The sequence below is a fragment of the Patiria miniata genome, unplaced genomic scaffold, assembly GCF_015706575.1.
Source record: "Patiria miniata isolate m_02_andy unplaced genomic scaffold, ASM1570657v1 HiC_scaffold_5, whole genome shotgun sequence".
Lineage (NCBI taxonomy): Eukaryota > Metazoa > Echinodermata > Asteroidea > Valvatida > Asterinidae > Patiria > Patiria miniata.
In genome coordinates, this window is record NW_024037072.1 from 4,402,920 (window position 1) to 4,424,340 (window position 21,421).

The window sequence follows — 21,421 nt, forward strand, 5'->3', positions numbered from 1 at the left end:
TAATCCGTAATAACGAATTCAATAATCCGTTATAACGAATTAATAATCCGTAATAACGAATTAATAATCCGTGATAACGAATTAATATTTCTTTATAACGAATTAATAATCCGTAATAACAAATTAATAATCCGTTATAACAAATTAATAATCCGTAATAACGAATTGATAATCCGTAATAACGAAATAATAATTCTTTATAACGAATCAATAATCCGTAATAACGAATCAATAATCCGTAATAACGAATCGATAATCCGTAATAACGAATTAAAATCCGTAATAACGAATTAATAATTCTAACTTCTTGTAAATTACACTGGGCTCCTATTTCCACCCCGTTACCTCAACAGCTTATTTTACAATCTTTTAGCTATTCTAGATGCAATTAAAATGGAATTTTCTGCCCTCTGTGACCAGCTTTACTAGGCTTGCCTATCTTGTCATAGTATCATGGTTGTTTTATTTTTCATTTTTTGGGGGGATTTGCAGTTATAGATGGGGATCAGTGCCCTCGAACAAGTCCAGCGGATCCTAACTGCGATTGCCCAGTATCTTCCCCTTGTAATGTCAACCCGGTTTCAAAGGACTGAAATGCAACGGTAAGGCTGGCCGAGTTGTTTTGCATTGTGCTGGGAATGTAATTAAACAACCAACATCTGAATTTATAAATGCGGTTATGCAACATTTATTGTTGTTTTTCATTTTCAAGAGCGAATACACAGCAAGTCTGCAAATTTATATGACTTTATTCAAGATTTAATAATTGATATAAATGCATCGGAAGGGTTTATTTGAAATGATGAAGGGTATAATAAAAATAAATAAATATATATATCGAATTCGAGTCGCAAATAATGTTGTAACATAAGGGACGTCATTTGAATCAGTAGTTTGCCAATAAAATTCTATATAACGACCGACAGAGCTTACTTTCCCGCCGGTTCTTTCTAGAACCTCACAAACTCACAAAAGAGATTTATTACGTGGTGCAACCTTCAATCTTTAGCACATGTACATGTACATTGTATTTACTCCTCAATAAATCAATAAAACCATACAGATTTGCATGGGGCGGTTTCAGGCGGTACGACGGCTGATCGTATTGCTGTCTTCACCATTCAAACCATATCAGATCTTATAGAATATGAAAGAATATCTGATTGAAATTCTAGACGAACATCGTTGCTCCTCAATGACCCGTGTAGACTCGGTGTCAGACTGATTAAAATAGGACCAAGTATGAAACGTATTTACAATATTAATGTACGATTATCAAAATACAGAGTGCAAGGGCTGTATGAATGGAGGATCTTTCCAAGACATTGAGAACTGCCAATGTGAATGTCCAAGTGGAGGCTTCGATGATCCTATCTGCTCTGGTGAGTATGTGTTCGCTGGCTTTCGTTTCGTTCGTCCTCCAAGCCCTGGGGACTCGTTGGTGATCTCTAATTCCTTTGAACTCTCAATGGAAACACGCTGTATATAGCCAGTGAATTGACAGCAGGGGCGGCGGAACGCTTTTCAAGCGGGGGGGGGGGGGGGGGACACCAAAAAGGGGCACTGGCTCAGAAAAAGGGACACCTTCCGTCGGTGTGAAAGTGGGTGGAAGAAAAGAATATGGTCCCGTTCATTTCGCTGTTGACCTACATATACAGGGTGGATAAAAAAAAAGGAAACCGAGATATTATTGCTAATTGGAACAGAAGTAGGGCACATGTGAAACAAAGGGAGATATCCTCTGTTAGGGTTGAATCTGCTCTTAAAAATGACACCCTGATCATGTCATTACATTTACGGTTGACTGAGCAGTGACCAATTTTATGAAAGGGTCTATTTAGAGAATTGTGCCACTTTTCATGGTTAAATCTCTCCCCCCCCCCCCCTCCACCTGCCTTGATTGGCAACCATAGCCTTTCAATCTGTGACATTATTGACACAACAAAAAGTCACGTGAGAGGTAAATCGAACGCTGCCGCGCTTGCAAGAGTTAGCGTGGGGGAAGTAATCACGAACGCACTGTTGTTTTTCTTTTACCTAGTAAAGAGAAAGCGTTCTTATCGTTCTTATGAAGAGAAAGCGTTCTTATCGCGAAAGGGGCACTATTGCTTATGATGGCCAGTTCAGCGACCATTTTATGCGTGTGAAAAGCACTATCATTTTTTAGGGGCCAGTTTTCCATCTTGTTTTAAATGTTTCGGGCGGGGCACTAATTGTGTTTTCGTGGGGCAATATTCAATCTCGAGAAGTTGTCGCGTGAGGAGCACTATTGTTTTGGATGGCCAATAATTTTCCAATTCGAGAGGGGCTAAATTTTATTATTGCGAAGGGGGGGGGGGGGTATTTGTGCTTTCGCGGGTTTTCCATCTCGAGAAGGTGCACAATCTTGTTAATGCCAGAAGGGCACTTGTGTTATCGAGGGGCAGTTTTGCATTACAAGAGAGAAGACAATTTGATTTGTTGCGCGATCATATGCTTTCATGTGCGTTTGAGGGGCAGTGTCGTCAGTTTTTATCTCGAGGGAGCTCATTATAACCGCGGGAATCTGGGGAAGTGCCACCCCCGCCCCCCCCCCCCCCCCCCCCGGTTCCGCCGCCCTGTTAAAAGCCTTTTTTTCTGAGTGTATTATTAAAAAGATTGTAATTTTTTAATAATAACTATACCGGAGTCTTATATAGCGCAAGTATCTACCAACAATTAGGTACTCATTGGCGATAGTAATTATATCTATTTTTAAAGACAGGTAATTTTTTTAACTGGTCTTTAAGACTTAAACTCATTCAGACAGTCAGGGAACTGTCAAGAGTTGTTTCGTCTCAACAGACGCGGATTAGGCCTATGCATAATTATAGTATTTTGACAATATTTTGATGGATTTGCACTCAACAAGAGTGTTTACACGATACATTTGTATTGTTGCTTTAATATGGTCTCCTTTGAGTCTATCGAGTTGCATTACGAAAGTTTTTATTTTGCTATAATTACATTTTTTTTTTTTTTTTGGCAAAATAAATTAATATTTTTTTCAAGCAGAAAATTTGAGTGTTTACCAGAAATTACATGACTGCTGAAGGGGAACTATTTCGAACAATCAACTGTTACGTCCCAATTCCAACTTTACCCTGAAACTGACGCTGTATTGTTTCATTAATGATCCTCACAGGTTGCGAGGAATGTGTGAATGGCGGCAATCAGAATGAAGTATGTGTCTGCGAGTGTCCAGGTTTATTTGAAGGAGACCTCTGTGATGTAAGGAGAGTTTATTAAAATGCAAAAAAATGGACAAGTTGTACAGCAGTGGCGTAGCTGGGGTTCACACAATAGGGGGAGGAGAGTCGAGGGGGAGGGGCTGGGTGTTAAAGTGGGGGGGGGGGGCGTTAATCGTGCTTTTACTACTTACAAATTTCCAGGAGGAGGCAAACAAGTCGGGGGGGGGGGGGGTAACGATATGTTTATGACCCACGCCTACCCCTTGGCTGCGCCGATGAGTTGTAGCTGCACCAATGATGTTTTTAGAACAAACCAGCAGTTTTTGTTTTGTTTTTAATGTGATTGAAAATGACTTGAAACTATTGTGAAGAGCATCAGAAGCAGTAAGTTTCGGTGTGAACTAGTTTAGGCCCAATGACGGTTTCTTTAAAAGAGTCTGATTTCACATTTGTATAGTTTGAATTGAGGTCTCTCTCTGAGAGTGTGGTTTTCATTTCCTTAACAAAGTTTTCGTTGTCAATGGTGCTTGTTTTTCCTGAGTCATCTTACGTGTGCGCCGCATCATTTTTGTAAATGTGATTTTTTTGCGATTACAGGTTTTGAAAAGGCAAATCTTGATCAGTTTTAAATGAGACTTGTATAGGTTTGCATGGTGGACATGAACAAAGAATGGAAGTTTTTTTTTCGGTAACACCCTGTGAATAATATATTTATATTGACTTTTGTTGCTCTGAGAAGAACCAGTTGTTTAACTCGACGTTTCGAACAGTGTGCTCTGTTCGTCATCAGGAGACTGACCAGCTTTGTTATTACTAAGTGAATTGGTGTTCTGTTTTTTTTTTAGTGTGTCAAGCAAGATGTGAAAACGGTGGAACATTGGACGAGTCTACTTGCACCTGCGAATGCCCGAGTCCGTTCACTGGACGACCTGCTCAGGTAAAATTCATGTGGTATAACCACCCGTGTGTAAACCTACCCGTGTGTTTTACAAAATATTTTCCTCCTCAGGAAATTTCAATTTGTATGTTTTATATCAAAGGAATAAAAACTACTTTTTATAATTTTGGGCGTCTAAAACCACTGAAAGTGGGTTTTCGTTTTGCGTCGTTGTTGATACAGTATAACCCACCAAATCCACCCTCCAGTTCCTCGGCCGGAATTTTATAAAGTAATAATATTAATGACTAAACGTGGATGTGTTGTCTTCGTTCGATGTTTTAATCCAAAGTGAATTTCTTTAATATTGCTAGATAAAAGCTAATGGAAAAAAAAATAATCGATTTTTTGGGTAAAACTCGAAACTACACGGGGGTACATCCTTCGTTTGTGAGTAGTGTTTGTATTGTGAAGCTTTTTGCGTGAATGCTTCGACAATATAATACAATGCAAAATATATTTAGATTTGACCAGAAACAGTCAAACCTGCACCGACTACAGCTGTATGTCAGCTGGGTGTATGATTGATTGACAGCGTTCAAGTAAAATTTAACGAGTGCATTCAGAGTGTACTTAAACATGTTGATGAATGAAGATCGAGCATTTAGAATAGGCCTACACAAATTGTGATGGGTTGGACAAAAGCATATATCCCAGATTATGCACGCATTAATGGTGCATAATTCAATTTCTCGTTCCTAAATGAAATCGTGAGCCATAATTGTAAAGCCTCCATGCACCCTTTCTTCTTCCCCGTGGCCGATTTCAGTTACCTTATAATTAAATCGTGGAATGGCACGCTAAAAAGATTGTGTTGGCTCCATTGGTATTCGCCACCGAAAAGATTGATTTGAGGGCTTGGCAACGGGATGATGCACAAGCTAATGAAGCTATTAAGATGGCAGCCGCTGACCTCGGAATGGTGGTTTGGTATCCTCAAAATGTGATCGAGATTCCTTTGAAAAACAGGCCGCTGGCACTTGGCAGTTGAAGGGTTTTTTTTCAGTTGGCTTCGTAAGCAGTTGTATCTTTATAATCTCTCATCAGGTTGCTTGCCCTGTGTTAATATAAATGAAGGAACGTACCAAAACGCCACGACTTGTGCCTGTGATTGCTTGGAAGGATTCCTACCACCGTTATGTGCAGGTAGAGTATTGTGTTACGCATTTTTGACGCATTTGATTTTAAAGATATCAAATTAGGGTTTGCCTTTCACAGACGTATAAACACTGTATACTCAGTTTGTTATCTTCCGAGTGAAAGTTGGGAACAAATCACTCGGGTGGGACTCGAACCACGACCTCCTGCTTTCTAATGCAGACGTCTTACCACTCGACCACCGAGCTAACGGGATCGGTTGGCTGGTTCGAATGTGATATACATAGCAGCGGGTACTCTGCATTAACTATTCATAAGATGGAATTTGCGTCGGGGTGAAGATCATCTTTAACGAAGGAAAATGGTAGCAATGGTCAACCATTACGTAGATCGGAAGATGTAGGCTACGATGTAGTTCACAATACTTGCTTGCCTTTCCATGAACTACCCCAAAACACTTGTCCAGAACACTGGCATGTCGTTCACAGTTTGTTGTATATGTTGTTGTAGTGCAAGGAGTGAAAAAAAGAAACTTACACTAGAGAGGTGATTTTGGCTAGACGAGGTGCTTACTTCAAAATGTATCACTCCTTCACGTGTATACTTTTTGAGTGTGTACGAATTATATACCTCTTGCATGTGTAATTTTTGTCAAACCTCAAAATGCTGACACTTGCTGAAATGTTTCAGGGATTCCGTTTCCTTGTATTGTAAAGGAGCAGTGTGTGAGTATAATTGATCAATTCCGACCTTCATTCAATGCCTGTTTGAATACAAAGTGAGCATCGTGTGATTTAACTGCATAAAGTCTGTTTCAAAAATAAAACACTTCATATTATGGCAATGAACATCTGGCATGAACGAGAAGTCATGTTGTGGTTTTTTTTTATTAAATGTGATTTATGGTAAGCAAAAGTTTCATTAGGAAACTGCTGAATTTACTAACTTTGTTTTGACCTTGCCAGATTGTATGGAATGTCAGAATGGAGGAGAGTATCAAAACGAGGCAACGTGTGCCTGCGAATGCCCTTTCCTGTATACTGGTCTTCTTTGCACAGGTGCGTATTAATTGTTTTTTCATCTCTACGACTTTACCTCGGTGTAACTAAACTGAAGGCGCTGTTCATTCAAGTTGTTGTCTGCCTTAAAAATTAAGTGCAATAAGAAAGAAAAAAACTTGAAAGTCGAATATCGAGCTTCAAAAAGTATTTCAAAATGATTTTTGTCGTAATAAATTCAATTTAGCCTAGGTTTATAAGAAATAGTATTTACCTGAAATCGGCTTTGTGGGGTGAGACATATCAACTGTAGATGCCCATGGGGATCGATCACGGCTGTGTGAGATGAACACCAACATTTTACCAGTAAAAAAAGTACGTCCACTGAGATACGGTCGTATTTTTCCACAGACGTGTAATCATGGTTTCAAAACCGATGCGTTAATGATTTTAGTACAGAGTGGGACATAAAATATAAATAAACTATATATATGAAATACAAAAACTTTATACTTTGTGTAATTTTCGTAATACAGTTTGTCCCAGCGGTGATCCGTGCGAGAATGGGGGCACAATGGACAGGGCTGCCTGCCTTTGTAAATGCACCGATGAGTGGACGGGAATAAACTGCGGAGGTATGAACTTGGAACCAGATGGTCAAAACTCCCAAAAGGAATGGCTGGTCAATGCATGTATTTTCATTTGGAACATAAATGTTACTTTGTGATGTAAAAGGTAGTCATTCCTTCACTACGTTAAACTGTATAAGCCGTGTAACTTTGTGGTTATACAACCCTTGTTGCAGCATATATATATGATCGTTTGCATTTATCCCCAATGTGATAAGCCTATTAGATCAAATTATTATCAGAAATCTTGCTTGGAATAAAGATTGTACGGGTTCTAAACACCCCGTGAAATTATTCCATCTAGCTTGCTGTCAATTACAAGAAATCAAGGTGATTTCAAAAGATCGGTCAATTGACTATATTTTAGAAATAAATAGTGCTATTAACGAAGTTTACTTTTGTGGTCAAAAGGTTGAGCATTTTTTTTTTTTGAAATGTTCCCTCGAAGTGTGCAATATCCACTGAGCTGAAAATTCGATAAGGTTCAGAACATTCTTCTCAATTTGGATTTGATTTAGAGTTGGTGTTATTGATGAAAACGAACAAAAATTGGCACATTAAGCAAATGATCCTATATGCCTTTAAATCACTTCCTGTGCAAATCTCCCCCCCCCCAAAAAAGATATTGATTATTATAAGAGAAGCCAAAATAGCTTTCTCATATCAAGCTTTTTGTTGACATCTGAAGACGGACCATACCAAGGTCATGCGCAATTCAGCTCAGCGAATAGGCCTACTACCGACGAAGTTTGCGCTGTAACATGTCACGTTATTTGAAGGCGTAGCAGTTTCCCTCCAATTACTCGAACTAAGATTGATGTACAAGGGGAGTAAAAAAAAGCGAAACTCAAATGTCCGGATAATTGGTTTAGTGAAGTTTTGCATACTTTCAAGGATATGAAATCCCAATTCATAAGCTTTCTTTTAGTACAAGAATCATTCAAGTCGATCATGTACTTTTCAAGTTACGCAATTTTAAACACAACCACCGTTTTGTCGACGGATCACAAGAAAAGGTGTGCGTTCTTTCAGCAAAACGAAAACAATTCACACACTCCCTGTGTGGTTTGTTTCGTTTTGCTAAAAGAACACTTGCCATTAAAAGAACACTTACCATTGTGATCTGTAGACAGAACTTTAATAGGGTGGTTGTGTTGAAAATTCCATAACTTGAAAATTACATGAGCGATTTGAATTATTCTTGTACTAAAAGAGAAAGCTTATGAATTGGGATTTTATATCTCATATTTTGAAAGTGTTCCACATGCAAAACTTCACTAAAACAATGGTCCCAACATTTTGATTTGGTTTCTTTTCATTCACCCTGTAGACTACATTAATAGAAGTTGTGCCTGCTAACCTTTTTCGTTGCTAACTTCTCTGTTCTCCGTTCTGTCTTCTTTTCAGAGCCTGTTCCCACTCTACCCGACGACGAATACCCAGATCCCCCAGCAGATGCTGGTAAGTCTAGGGAAGGGGTGTAGCTATCGTCCCCTAATCAGCACTGGCAATAAAGATTATAGCTAGATAACGATATAGATAATATATAAATTTTAGTAATGTTAAGCCTAAAATTGAGGCCTTTATCTCTTTTTTGCCCGATCATTAAAGTTATATTCAAGATATGAAAATATCTCTTGGTAACCGTAAAGACTTGTCTTGTAGCCCTTTTAAACAACGCGATTTGTGAACTACAATCCTATTTGGCCGATCTGATAGACTATTTTTGAGATAACCTATATTTGTTCTTCGCAGATATTGAGAAGAAGGTATCGATCGAGATAGAAGTCACTGATAATAAAAACTGTCAACCCGCCGTGAATAAATCGTCAATGGATTGTGTAGTACTTCAGAAAGAATTCGTAGCCGGGGTAAGTGCCCCCTTTATTTAAAGATGTTCGGCATGTAGCCCTTTCTAGATCTGAGATGAAGAAAACCCAATTAATAAGCTTTCCTTTAGTGAAAGAATCATTCAAATCGCTTATGCACTTTTCCATTTATGGAATTTTGAAAACAAACACCGTTTTTTTAATCTCGTCCACGGATCACATTTAAGGCACATGATATTTCCGTATTACATGAATCCGTATCCATAAATGTCGTATCCTGAAAATGATATCAGAATAATCCCACAGTCTCCGGGGTAGCCAAGTAGAAGGCAGGGCAAAACTATAAACTCTTGAAATTATAAAGCAAGTTACTTTAACATTGGAGGCAGCAGGTTGTTAAATAAAGGTTATGATAAGTGCCAGTTATCATGGTAATGAGAGTGCTTTGACGTGTTTGTTTGATATGTGAATAGTTTTCGTTCTGCTGAACTATCATTAACCTTTATTGTGATCCGTGGACAAGCTTAAAAACGATGTTTGTATTTATCATTTCGTTACTGGAAAAATGCATGAGAATTTGAATGATTCCTTCACAAAAGGAAAGCTCTCCTGTGTAGGAGGGCAAAGTGTGTGCATTTTGTAAACCTAACATGTCATAATAGTATAGTGTCGCATTTTCAAATGGCTTCTGACTAGCGCCCATGACGTTAACAAAATGGGGAACTTAGAGTTGGACAGCTCAGTTGGTAAAGCGCTGGGAAATCAGGAGGTCGCAGGTTCAAACCCCGCTTAAGTCAATTTCTTTGTTCAACTTTAGAATTTTTTTTCATTCAAACTGTTTAAGATGTCATCAATATTGATACCCATTATAGTTTTCGAGCTTTCACTTTTGTATTCCAGGTCGAAATTGAGTACAAACGTGTGGCAGGCTTTAAGAAGGTCGAGGTTACAGATCTGAGGTCAGTTTTACACTCCTATAAACTATTGTGTGTGTGTGACAGATTTGAGACTTCATAAATTGAGACTTTCTTGAGATTCCATTTAAAAATGTTACGAACGCCTCATTTGAAGAATACATTTTTTAACTAGATTGGGAAACTCTAAAAAGATATCTTTATCACCCAGTTATGTTTGTCAGAAGTACTCGTGGGCGAGTAAGAAAAACCAGATGACATTGGTTATAAGCCTGTGTTGCAGGAAGAAAATATAAGTTACACAATTTCAACCAATCAAATCCCAATTTCATAAACAATTTCGTTTCGATTTGTTTTTCTCAACAGAAATGGAAGTGTCATCTTTCAGCACCAAGCAATCTACGACTATGCAAAAATGTCGCCCTCTCAGCGTGGGATATCAGCTTTGGATCTGTATCGTGCGACTGTTGCGCAGGCTGTGGAGGCAGGGCAACTGGGAGGTCTCCCTGTAGCGCCGGAGTGCAGTACATGCCAAGCACCTCAAGGTCAGAGAATACATCGGGACCACTTACCAAATATATGTCTAAAAAGTCCAAAATGCCATAAAATAAAATAAGAGAGCCAAGCACAGACCGGCTGTCAGTCGGCTAGTTAAGAAATTGTTATCTTTATAAAATTTAAAAACAAAATCTGCTCGGTATAATCGTTCGGTTCTCGAAGGAGAAAGCTGGTTCCCGCCTCACTATTAACTTTGGTAATGTAGGGATGGAGAACCAGTCAATAGCGGTTCGTTAGTGTGACGTCAGTTCAGTTTAAACCACGCCCACTGGCCATTCAGTAGCATTGCAACCATTGGAACCGGAAGCTGACGCAACTTTAGTGTTTATCCAATGGGCGCTAGTAATCAGTGGTGCGCGCGCGTTTATGACGTTTTTACTAAAACCGGATAGTGGCGGATTGGGGGGGGGGGGTTGCAACCTCGCCGTTCCGGCGCTGAATAACGATATAATGCTAGTAAAATGGGGCCAAAACTAATAAATGGAATGCTAAAGTTCCTAAATTATTATCAGATTACTTCAGAATGCAGCAGAAAGCATCGCAGCATCGCCTAAGGTGCGTGCCTTCGCCACGTCTTCAGGCTCAACCACCGTTCATACCCCTTGTTTCATGAAAACTATATAGATCCGCCCCTGAATGTAGAAAAACAAAACATGCAAGTTGAATTTCCGTAAGGAGAATAAAAACTAATTCGTTGAGGAGTACGGACAGAATAAGTACATCTTTAAAGTCTTCTGTTTTGCAAAAAAAAAAAAAAAAAAAAAAAAATTCACCAAACAACGTTTAATTTAATAAATGTTTTCCCAGATGAAACCAACATGTGTGAAACGGAGCAACCAACATGTGGAACGGGATTAGTAATAGATGAAGTGACAGAGGGCAACTCCTGCTATTTTGTTTGCCGAGCAAGTTGCAAAGTCGAAGCAGATTACTGCAACAGCGGCACGTGCACTCAAGATTCTGATGGAGTCAAGTCGTGCAGGTACAGTAACATAAAACGAAAAATAGGGATTTTTTTTTTACTAATATTCTAATTTATGCACGCATGTGCATGGTGCATATTTGAGGAAGAAGTGAATGGCAGCTTGGCTCCGCCTTGGCATTGGTAATGGACAGCACGGACGTTTTGTTGTATAGCTATTGGCGTGTTTGCTGTTTATGGAAACCTGCAAAATCAACAAAGTGCGCGACAGGTGCCAAGCCTCTAGTGTGCATGTGGCCTGTAAATCACGCCTAGTGAGATATAGGTCATAGGCCTACTCCAGATGCGAATTTTCTTTTCCCAAACTGTTCCATTATTTCCATTATTTTATGGTTGTTGAGCGCCCTCTACGATACTTTTATGATACGTACGGAGGTATTATATAATTTTTCCCCAGGATTTGTCGATCAGTGCATCAGTGTGATAGCTCAGTTGGTAGGGTCATTGTTTTGTACTGCGAGGAATCCTCGCGGTATGGGTTCGGGTCACCGCTTTGAACCCGATTTTTTTTCTTGTCTAATCGGAGGCTTTGGAGGGTTTAATATAAAGGAGTAAACAACTCCTTATATGGAGATTGGCGCGCGCGTCGCAAGTAATGGGTGGTGTCGCGCAGAACGCAGCTGTGCCGGTATAGTGTGAATTTAGGACTATGAAATACTGACTCACTGGTAGTATTGTGCATGATTCCGTGTGCCTTGTGAACGTTCAACCAATAAATGACAACAAAAAGGCACCGGATTTCATGGGAGTCCACATTTCATGTGACACTGGAAAGTGTTTAAGACCAGCCAGCCGGTCTTGATCAACAGTTTAAAACCGGCCACGTGACGTGCTGGGTAATGGAAATAGTTAAACTGTCTTATGAATTTAACAAAAATCTCACAAGTAAAGTGACATATTTGTTTCCTGAACTGAGAAGTGAACCAGTGAAGTGAAGTCAGTTTTGACGGCTAGTATAGTTTTACACAATCAATGTAGTCTAGAAACAGCTGCAACACTGTGATGTTTTATAAGTTTTGATATGTGTGCAACTTTGTCATTATTTTCAAATGGATATGTCGCTTAGGAAATAAACTCTTCGCATGAAATAACGGCTACTTCTAAGGTTTTTTTTTTTCATTTTGTAGCTGCCCTCAGAGCACGGAGTTTATGTACATCGGTGCCAACTGCCAACTAGCAGTGAACCTGTTATGGCTGTACATCGGTTGTGGGCTTGGAGGGGGCCTGCTGCTCTTACTTTTGTTCACTCTTATCTGCTGTGTGGTGCAGTATAGAAAGAAGGTCAAACAATTTGAGTCAGAGGACGAGGAGGGAACTCAAGAAGAGTGAGTTTTCCTTAAGGACGTAAAACAATTCAACCTGTTTTTGTCGATTTTCTGTTGTCAGAGCTTTAATTCTCTCATTTTTAGCATCATGTCGCGTCACTGGCATTCCATGTTAGCCAAGGCGCGCAGAAGGGGACCTTTTAGAAATAGTGTGTACCTAACTATATTTACAGACATTTTTTCAATTTCTATAACCAAGAAATGTAAAAAAAAAAATAATAAAAATAAAAATAACGAAAGAATTCATGATATTCATCACATTCATCTACAGCAGTTTTTAGAACTTATATTTGTAAAGACCCATGTTTATTAAACATTGTGTTGGTGTCTGTAGTATCGTCGTTTTTAGCGTTCGTTGTCCCTTTTCCATGATTAAGACCATGAATGTGTAAGGCAAATGATTGTTTTTGTTAACCGACAAAACTAAATGAGTCACAATCACCAGAGCTATACGTTTGAGTAAGAGGTCTCTTTTAAAAGAATCTTACACGATGGAAATCCGAATCAGTCAACCGTACATTTGGATGTCGCACTGGGTCACATCGCAACATGAAGGGCAATATATACTTACTATGAAAAAAATAATAACCGAAGAATTGCCTTAAACTTAAAGACCTATTTCGTGGGTTCCGGGGGGATTGAGATCATGAATGTGTATCCTCCCGTAAATTGTATCCTTTGGACCAACCAGTAGACATCAGCTTTGAGAAAAGAAACTGTTTCTCTCTTTTTGACTTGTTTTGATTTCGGTGTTTTTTTTCCAGCGATATGAGAGGGGAGGTCCGCGCAGTGCACCATAACAACAAAGGCTACGTCGGGGATTCTTCCTCGGTCGCTGATGAGCATCCGGAAGGCGAGACGCAAGCTCCGGAACAAGTTCGTCCGTACTCCTACATCTACCGGAACGGTAGCGGCGTGGGCGTGTCCCGCTCCAGCTCCGGGGCAGCCGCCGTAAAGAACAGGTACCATATAGCCACATAGGACCATTTGCAATAAACCGGGGAAAAAGCGAAACCCAAATGTCCGGACTATTGTTTTAGTGAAGTTCTGCATGTAACACTTTCAAAATCTAGGGTATGAAAGCCCAATTCATAAGCTTTCTCTTAGTACAAGAATAATTCAAATCACTCATGTACTTTTTAAGTTACGGAATTTGAAACGTAACCACCGTTTTAAAGTTTTGTCCGCGGATAACAAAAACAGTGTGCGTTCTTTCAGCAAAACGAAAACAATTCACACACAGCATATGTGACTTGTTTTCGGTTCGCTGAAAGAACACTTACCATTTTGTGATCCATGTACAGAACTTTAAAACTGTGATTGTGTTTAAAATTCAGTAACTTGAAAAGTACATGAGTGATTTGAATGATTCTTGTACCAACGATTCTTTGTACACTTTCAATCGATTGTTTTCTAAAGGTACGAACCCACGGTTGCCAGGGACCGTGAGCAGGGTACGAGCAGTGATCAGGCCGAGGAGTCTGGGGGCAAGACAAGAGGGTCGTACTTCTGGGGGAACCTGAATGAGCCAGTGAAAGAAGAAAACGAGATGATACCTATGACTAGCGAGATTGACCCCACGAAAATGGTGAGTCACGACCCATGATATCCTTGGCGAGTCTTGACCCATGATTTATCCTTGACTAGCGAGATTGACCCCACGAAAATGGTGCGTCATGACCTATGATACCCATTACTAGCGAGATTGACCCCACAAAAATGGTCAGTCACGACCCATGATATCCTTGACTAGCGAAATTGACCCCACGAAAATGGCGAGTCTTGACCCATGATATATCCTTGACTAGCGAGATTGACCCCACAAAATGGCGAGTCTTGACCCATGATATCCTTGACTAGCGAGATTGACCACACGAAAATGGTCAGTCATGACCCATGATACACATGGCTAGCTAGATCGACCCGACGAAAATGGTGAGTCATGACCATAACTTTGGTCCACTTGTCTAAGACAAGGCTTTTTAAATAAATGTTCTTGGTATTATAATTTATGTTATTCCTAAAACGAATAATGGAAGTGCCACACTGCCTTGATTCTAGCCACAGAATTGGCGCTAAAATATTTAATTTCATTATGCTTATTTCAGCAGTACAAGATACAGCGTCCTCAAGTGTCGGTCAACAGAAATGATGATCTGCCGGTAAGTTTTTACCTGTTAAATCGATCTTGCTATATGTTATTCAAATTTTATAATTCCGATGAATGGACTTTTGGGCGGCCAGACAAAAAAATACTAGTCAATTGCACAAACAACCTAAACATGTTGCCGCCATAAATTAAAAACGCATTAGCAGTGTCAGCCTGTATTAAAGATCAAAGATTTATAGGCCTGAATCAAACGACCTTTGAATCCTATTTCTTAATTTCGTTATTTTATTTTCAGGAACGGGACTACTTTTAAAGAATCGTCTTCCAAACGTGATCAAGATACTGCCTTTGCATCTGGCTTGACAGGCGTGAGATGCATACTTTAATATGAAATGTTACTCAGAAAAATAAGAATTTGAGTGTTTTAATCTGTAGTAGTCACCTTCAGTAGTTGGACCAAAAACAAAACAATTTTTGTTTTCAAAGAACAAATTAATAGAATCTATTAACTCCATTTCCAGATTGTATGTATACTTCAACGGAGAAACGTATATAATAATTGAATTATATTCATTTGTTGGACACATCTGCATGTACCTTTCTTCCCCCATCTGGTTTTTGTATTTGTCGTTTATGTTATCGTGGTATGGGATCTATTGCTTTTATACAGCAAGCAACACATTTTAGTGAACATGTGTACATAGAAAAAAGCTACAGTGTCCATAAGTTTTAATACAGTGTATGGGCAAGGGCAGATCGGGGGGGGGGGGGACGGGGGCCATGACAAAAAAAGGCAAAATAAAGGCAGGCACTGCGTTAACAAAAAATGGCTACATTGGTCAGAAATTGCCTCAGATCGCACCACAGAGCGTCTAAAACAATTCAGCGGGCCCCGAACCCCGCGCCGTAATTCTTTGGACACGCCCAAAATTTGTTATGTCCCCCCCCCAAACAAATACAAATGTGTACTGGATCCGCCCTTGTGTATTGTGTATGGGGTTTGTTTTTGTCGCCATAACGAACTCTTCCATTTTTGTTATCACCCGTACTTGTTTTGGCCAAAAAAGGTATTCGCATGCAGCCGGAACATTTCATGGATTTTTCCTACTGGACATTAACAAAAACATCAGTCTTTTTTTTTTTTGGGGGGGGGGGGGAGGAATCGCTTGTTTGGTATACTGTTTTCACGTGACGGTGTGCCTTTGAGAAGGACGCAGGACAGCCTTCCGTGATCGACAATTATTATGTGTCTCATATTTAGATTCCTCCCTGTATACTCAATATGATTGTGGCTGCTAACGTCCCAAATATTTATTCAACACAAACTCTTTTGATGCATTCCTTTTGAAATACCTTTTGAATGACACAGTTACTTTTACAATTATGTACTGCAGTCCATAAGGGTAGGCGGTACATTTGGTATCTTAACTTGAAGGTTTTTCGTTGAGATCTGATCGATTTTTATTTGTTTAAAGTTAACCATAAACACAATTTATAACAATTAAACTCCACTTTGCCTCGTCTGTGTACAGAATACATAAACACTTCTCACATAATTTCAAGAGTTTTCCCCAGTCATGCATACTTTTTTATCGTTAAATTGTGTTAATCAGATGTCTTTCTGTGATAAGAAGCTATCGCTTTAAACAGACCCGAAAAGCCATCGTACTTTTTGGTTCCCTCTTCTAGGTTTGCACAGGGGCGTTATAAAATGTCTGACCTGATTTTGTCAAGTGTTTATTTGGTGCAAAACTGTGCCTTTTAAACTGTTGGTGTCGCGTCCCAGAAAGGACTCCGTTCTCGTAACGTGAGGTATACGAGGAGCTGCAAGCTCTTGTCTCGAAAACAAGGCTACAAATTCAGTTTAGTGGGCATTCGAACAAACATCAGAACAATTCAAATGTAAAGTTCCAGAGGCTTTTGAAGCGACAGTTTTGAGCTAGTGTTAATATTTTCTTGAGAGATATCGCGCACGGTGATAGTATTGGACTTTTGAAGTATTTTTAAAAACACTTTGTCATTGTACTTAAATAATAGTAATGTTTTGAACTTAAGTTAGATTTGCATGTATATTTCGCTCATAGTTGAGGTTTTTTGACAAGAACAAATGTTCTGTTTACACATTCTCAGAATGTTCACCTAAATACTGACTTTTATAATACCGATATTCCCTTTGTACTAGCATATCTGTAGAAATGTTTATACGGATTTTTGCCTTAAAATTGATTCAACCGTGCATGTAAAGCAACATAATCAAATATTTTCGAGCACTGAGTTTATCTACATCGCTGTTAAGTGAGTATTGGACCATTCTGATAAGTTGTCTTCCCAATTAAATAATTTAAAATCAAAGATGTATAAAAACCAACTTTTTAAGCCGAGGCCAAACGTTTAAATGGTCCATGCAATGTAATTGTTTTAATGCAGTCCTTACAAAATGTCCTTTGTGTCCCATTTAACATTATTGAAATTTTTGGTCTGTCATTTTGGTCGTTATGCTAATGCGAATTTCCATATTCATGAACAAAAGTGTGCTGTCATACTAAGCAGAATCCTCAATGTTACAGCTATTTCAGCACCAAAAATTGCCCAAATTTTGGATATTGTGCTGTCGTAACATTTCTGTACATGGCAGTAAGCCAGTGAGCAAACTTTTGTCACAGATGTTTTCATTGAGCATTTTTTTGGGGTTCACAATTTGAACAGAAATCCATAAACTGAACAGTGTCTTCCTGAATTGACATCACAGGAATAGCGCCCTCAGTTGTCCAAAAAATGAAAAATTTTACATATTTAGAGAAGTGTACTTTTCAATAAAATTAACCAAAGGGAAGTCAAATGCTTTCATACATTTAAGACGAGTAGAAAGCTGCACAAATATATTATTAAATAAAATATTTTCCTCAGAAAAAAATCATTTCAACCTTTAAGTGATCATGTACACATGTATTGTGAGAAACTGGAATAAAAATCGGCTGATTGTAAATATGCATGTGTGCCACCAAAAAAACTAACCTAAACCCCAATAATTTCAGAGTGTCTGTGTGTGTGTGTGTTCTAATGACAATTCTAGTGAAATTGTTCGTTAGGAAGAACTATCGATAGATTTCACTAAAGGACTCTCCACTCTTAACAGCGGCAAATTTTTTTCCCTTATTTTTTAATCAATCTTTTTTTAAGAAAATTAAAGTCAACATAATCCAGTATTAACCGCAATATATCGTGTCATAACGAACAGTGAGCCGACTATGGTAAACAGTACTTTCAGTTGATTTCAATATAATGTGAATTATCCACAGAGTTTTCCGAATCCTAAAGCTGACAAACTCAGTTTTAGTGCTCCCGACTTTAGCACCCAGTTTTAGCAACACGAAAGTTATTGATTTTTGAATTTGACATTGAACGAAAACATTCGGCCGTGTTAAATTATCTGACAAATTTCAAATCTTACCAAAACAAAAAAAAAGAGAAGAAAAGTCGTCAGAAGAAAGAAATCGAGGTTGCCAGAGTGAGCAGGGAAGGCGACCGTGGCTTTTGGTACCAGCAACCGCTAAGTGCAACGGTACATGTACTGTCCTACTTATTTTGTACCAACACCAGTAGCTCAAGTGCAAGCCAACCATTTAAAAACAGAAAATGAGTAGTCATTTAAACACGTTTTTAGGTGTTACCTTATCGACCGAGGTATGCTATTAAATTCCCATTTCAAAGACAAATGACCAAGGTTATCGCACCTCAGCCGGGATCCCACTTGGTTGCTAGAGGACTTTGAAAACTAATCGGGGCGAGCTGCGATAATGCAGGTCTATTATGTCCCGATCCTATTGTAACGTTGCAACCAAATTCCTCAACAAAAACGAACGGTATAAGGTGTTGCTTCTTTCGACACTTCACTTTGTAAAGACATTAATCATTTTCCAGCCGTCATGTATTTCAGTTCTAAGTGACAGGTTGTACAGATAAAAAAAGAAAGAATTATATCACATCAGTTAGCGTGAAGTAATTTCAGTCTCAATCGTGTCCACTCCTTAGCTTTTTTTTCCAGTGAATTGCGTATTTACTCTGAAGTACATAATCTCATTAATCGTAATTAAGATTTCGTTTTGGACGGATGGCTCGATTCCAAACAAAATGTAAACACGATAAATCACAAAGTTTTATCTAAAATAACCTACTATATCTTTTTGTCTTGACAGCTGAATAATACTGAGTGCACGGCAATTAAGCAACTATAAAACGCCTATTTTGGCTTTTATCATAAGTTTTAAAGAGTTGGAAATTGCTAACTTGATAAGTACAAACGTGAACAGTTCCTCCAATAAAATAGAAATAACACTTTTTTTCGCTGCATGCTAGAACCAAACCCCAACCACAATCAACTCAGAAAACACAACGAACATTTTCAGTCCATACATTTGCAAAGGTAGACGGAAAAAGGAGGGGCAACTTCGGATGATCTATCTTCCATAACTCAGAAATATGGAGTGAAGTCAGGAGCCAATTTGGCTCATCAGGCCGACGTTTATCGCCGGCTTGTTTGGCATGAAACGATTAAGAATATGCCTATTTCTGTCCTTCCTGGATGGGATGCCACTCCATTGCAGGTTTCTCCCCAGCTTGCTCTGGTACCCATTTTACTCCTGAGTGGAGAGAGGTAAGTGGGGATGAAATAGCTTGCCTCTTGGACACAATACAGTCGAATCTCGTTAGTACAAACTCTGTTAATACAAAATTCTGATATAACAAACACAAAGCCTTGGTCCCGACTGTGCATTTATGTGCACAATGAATGGGACTGATGTTCCTCTTAATTCAAATTCTGATAACAAACAATTTGGCTGGGTCCGAACGAGTTTGTATTAATGAGACTCGACTGTATATGGCCGGCAGCAAGATGAGAACCACCTAACCTTATGATCATGAGTCACTAACCACTAACCACTTACAAAAATGTTCACCAAAATTTACTAATATATATATTGAATTCACACTTTACATTTCGTTTACTGCTACAGTTGTTAAATCGTCAGTATATTGGAGCAGGCATTTTGTGTATTAAATCAGGTCATAACGTGCACAAAAAAAGACTTCAATAAAGTGCAGTCTGCCAGGTGCACCATACCATTAAAATACCGACACCCTTTTTAATCACTTAACAAGATAGCCACGTACTTCTCCCCTCGAAAAATAAACTGTTCATTTGATCAACTGATGTAGAAGTGCTATTTGATTTTGTCCTTATTACCCAATGAAAAAGAATTCTTTTCTTGTCACGACATTTTTTTTATCAGTCTTTACAAGTTAAACATTGATGGAACCTCTGATTCTGATACAGCCCAATCGAAACAAGCTCGACACTCGTTTAAGTTTCCTTTGGGCTGGATTCTGCTCTGGGTATATACACTTGTTACGCGATGTGGGCGTGTTTCTGTATAGATATACAAACAATGACAGGTTGTGGAGTCGGCAGAAGACCCCTATATCAAGGGAATCGGGAGACAGGAACTGCCAATGCGGTGGCTGGTTCCGCAGGATCCAACTTCTTGCTCTGTGCTCCCACCGCAATGAATGTGTCTGGCATTCTGTTAATATAAATTCGAAGTCGAGCTGCACTGTTATTCTCAATAATACCTGCTGTCTTTAAAATTCAGACAATCGAGCACTTCTTCGAAAGAAGAAACAGCATTGCCTTTTGTTTTATTCACGAACTGGATTAATCATTTGGAAGGATACAACTTTGCTACTTCTTGAGCAGTCTTAACAAGGCATGAAGGTCATGGCTATCTCTGGATGGAAGGTCTTCACGCTCCTGGCTTGTATCTCAGCCACGATGTGTGTGGTTCAAGCACAAGGTAAGTCAATATTCCCGGCCATTGTAGGCCTATTCGATACGATAACGAATAGATATGATAATGGTATATGATATTATAATATGATACCCAATGTAATTTCGATATACTATGCACTTCAAGGAAGCGTCTTTTGGGGATGCAGGGGTTGTTCTTCGGAACCGATTCTATCCTTGAGGCAGTTTTTTTAGGCAACTCATAAAGGGCCCATGCAATATACTTGTAAATGCAGTCCTTGCAAATGCACCTTTGTGTCCCATTTAACCTGATTTTCAATTTGCGTTTTGCCATTTCCAAAGGTATTTTGGTGCATTTTTAGTTTTATGCTAATGCGAATGTCCATATTCACGAGCAAAAGTGCGATGTCATTGCATGCACAAACCTCAATGTTACAGCTATTCCAGCACAAAAAGTTACCACAACTTTGGGTATATTGTTGTTGTAAATTTTCTTTTCTTTGATGATTCCTTGTTGTGTCAGTACATGGCAGTAAGCCAAGGAGCAACCTTTTCTCACAAAAGTTTTTAATGAGCAAATGTTTGAATTCACATGTGAATAGAAAACCCCTTTACTGAAGAGTTTCTTTCTCAAATGACACCACAGCAACACTATCGCCCTCAGTTGTCCGGAAAAGCATGGACAATGTTGTGAAATGTTTTAAGAAGTTCACTTCTGATAAAGTTAACCAAACAGGGATGTCAAGTAGTTTTCACACAGGAGTAGAAACAAAATGTGTTTAGTGAGAAAAATTCATTTCCTTGTCACTTTAAGGTAATTGGAAATGGGTTGCACTATGACGCATACTTCCGTATCATCCTTCAGATCGTCTCTTTTTAATCAGAAAAAACTGCATACACAATGTGCTCAGCCAAAAAATACAAGATAAAGTGTTAAATAAGTGTTAATAATTATATAAAGGTATCGCGTGGCTTTTTTGGACAGGGACCTGTTTTGGGTTAGCATAATCATACATTATATTCAAG

The 21,421-nt window shown here is 38.9% G+C and overlaps 2 protein-coding genes across 2 annotated transcripts in view; both read left to right on the forward strand.

Annotated features, from left to right (window-relative positions):
- The window catches only part of LOC119740574, a 30,959-nt gene extending 15,605 nt beyond the window's left edge, over positions 1-15,354 (forward strand). Inside the window, 19 exon segments of the mRNA XM_038215920.1 lie at positions 493-565; positions 568-602; positions 1,287-1,382; positions 3,164-3,249; positions 4,054-4,146; positions 4,682-4,688; positions 5,194-5,292; positions 6,210-6,302; positions 6,779-6,877; positions 8,279-8,332; positions 8,627-8,742; positions 9,601-9,659; positions 9,981-10,159; positions 10,980-11,154; positions 12,282-12,479; positions 13,244-13,441; positions 13,899-14,067; positions 14,591-14,641; positions 14,885-15,354. Coding sequence (XP_038071848.1) covers positions 493-565; positions 568-602; positions 1,287-1,382; positions 3,164-3,249; positions 4,054-4,146; positions 4,682-4,688; positions 5,194-5,292; positions 6,210-6,302; positions 6,779-6,877; positions 8,279-8,332; positions 8,627-8,742; positions 9,601-9,659; positions 9,981-10,159; positions 10,980-11,154; positions 12,282-12,479; positions 13,244-13,441; positions 13,899-14,067; positions 14,591-14,641; positions 14,885-14,902 — 1,898 coding nt within the window. The 3' untranslated portion in view covers positions 14,903-15,354.
- A 5,011-nt stretch (positions 15,355-20,365) lies between these two features.
- The window catches only part of LOC119740575 (hyalin-like), a 40,497-nt gene continuing 39,441 nt past the window's right edge, over positions 20,366-21,421 (forward strand). Inside the window, exon 1 of the mRNA XM_038215921.1 lies at positions 20,366-20,441. Coding sequence (XP_038071849.1) covers positions 20,366-20,441 — 76 coding nt within the window. The remainder of the gene's footprint in view (positions 20,442-21,421) is intronic.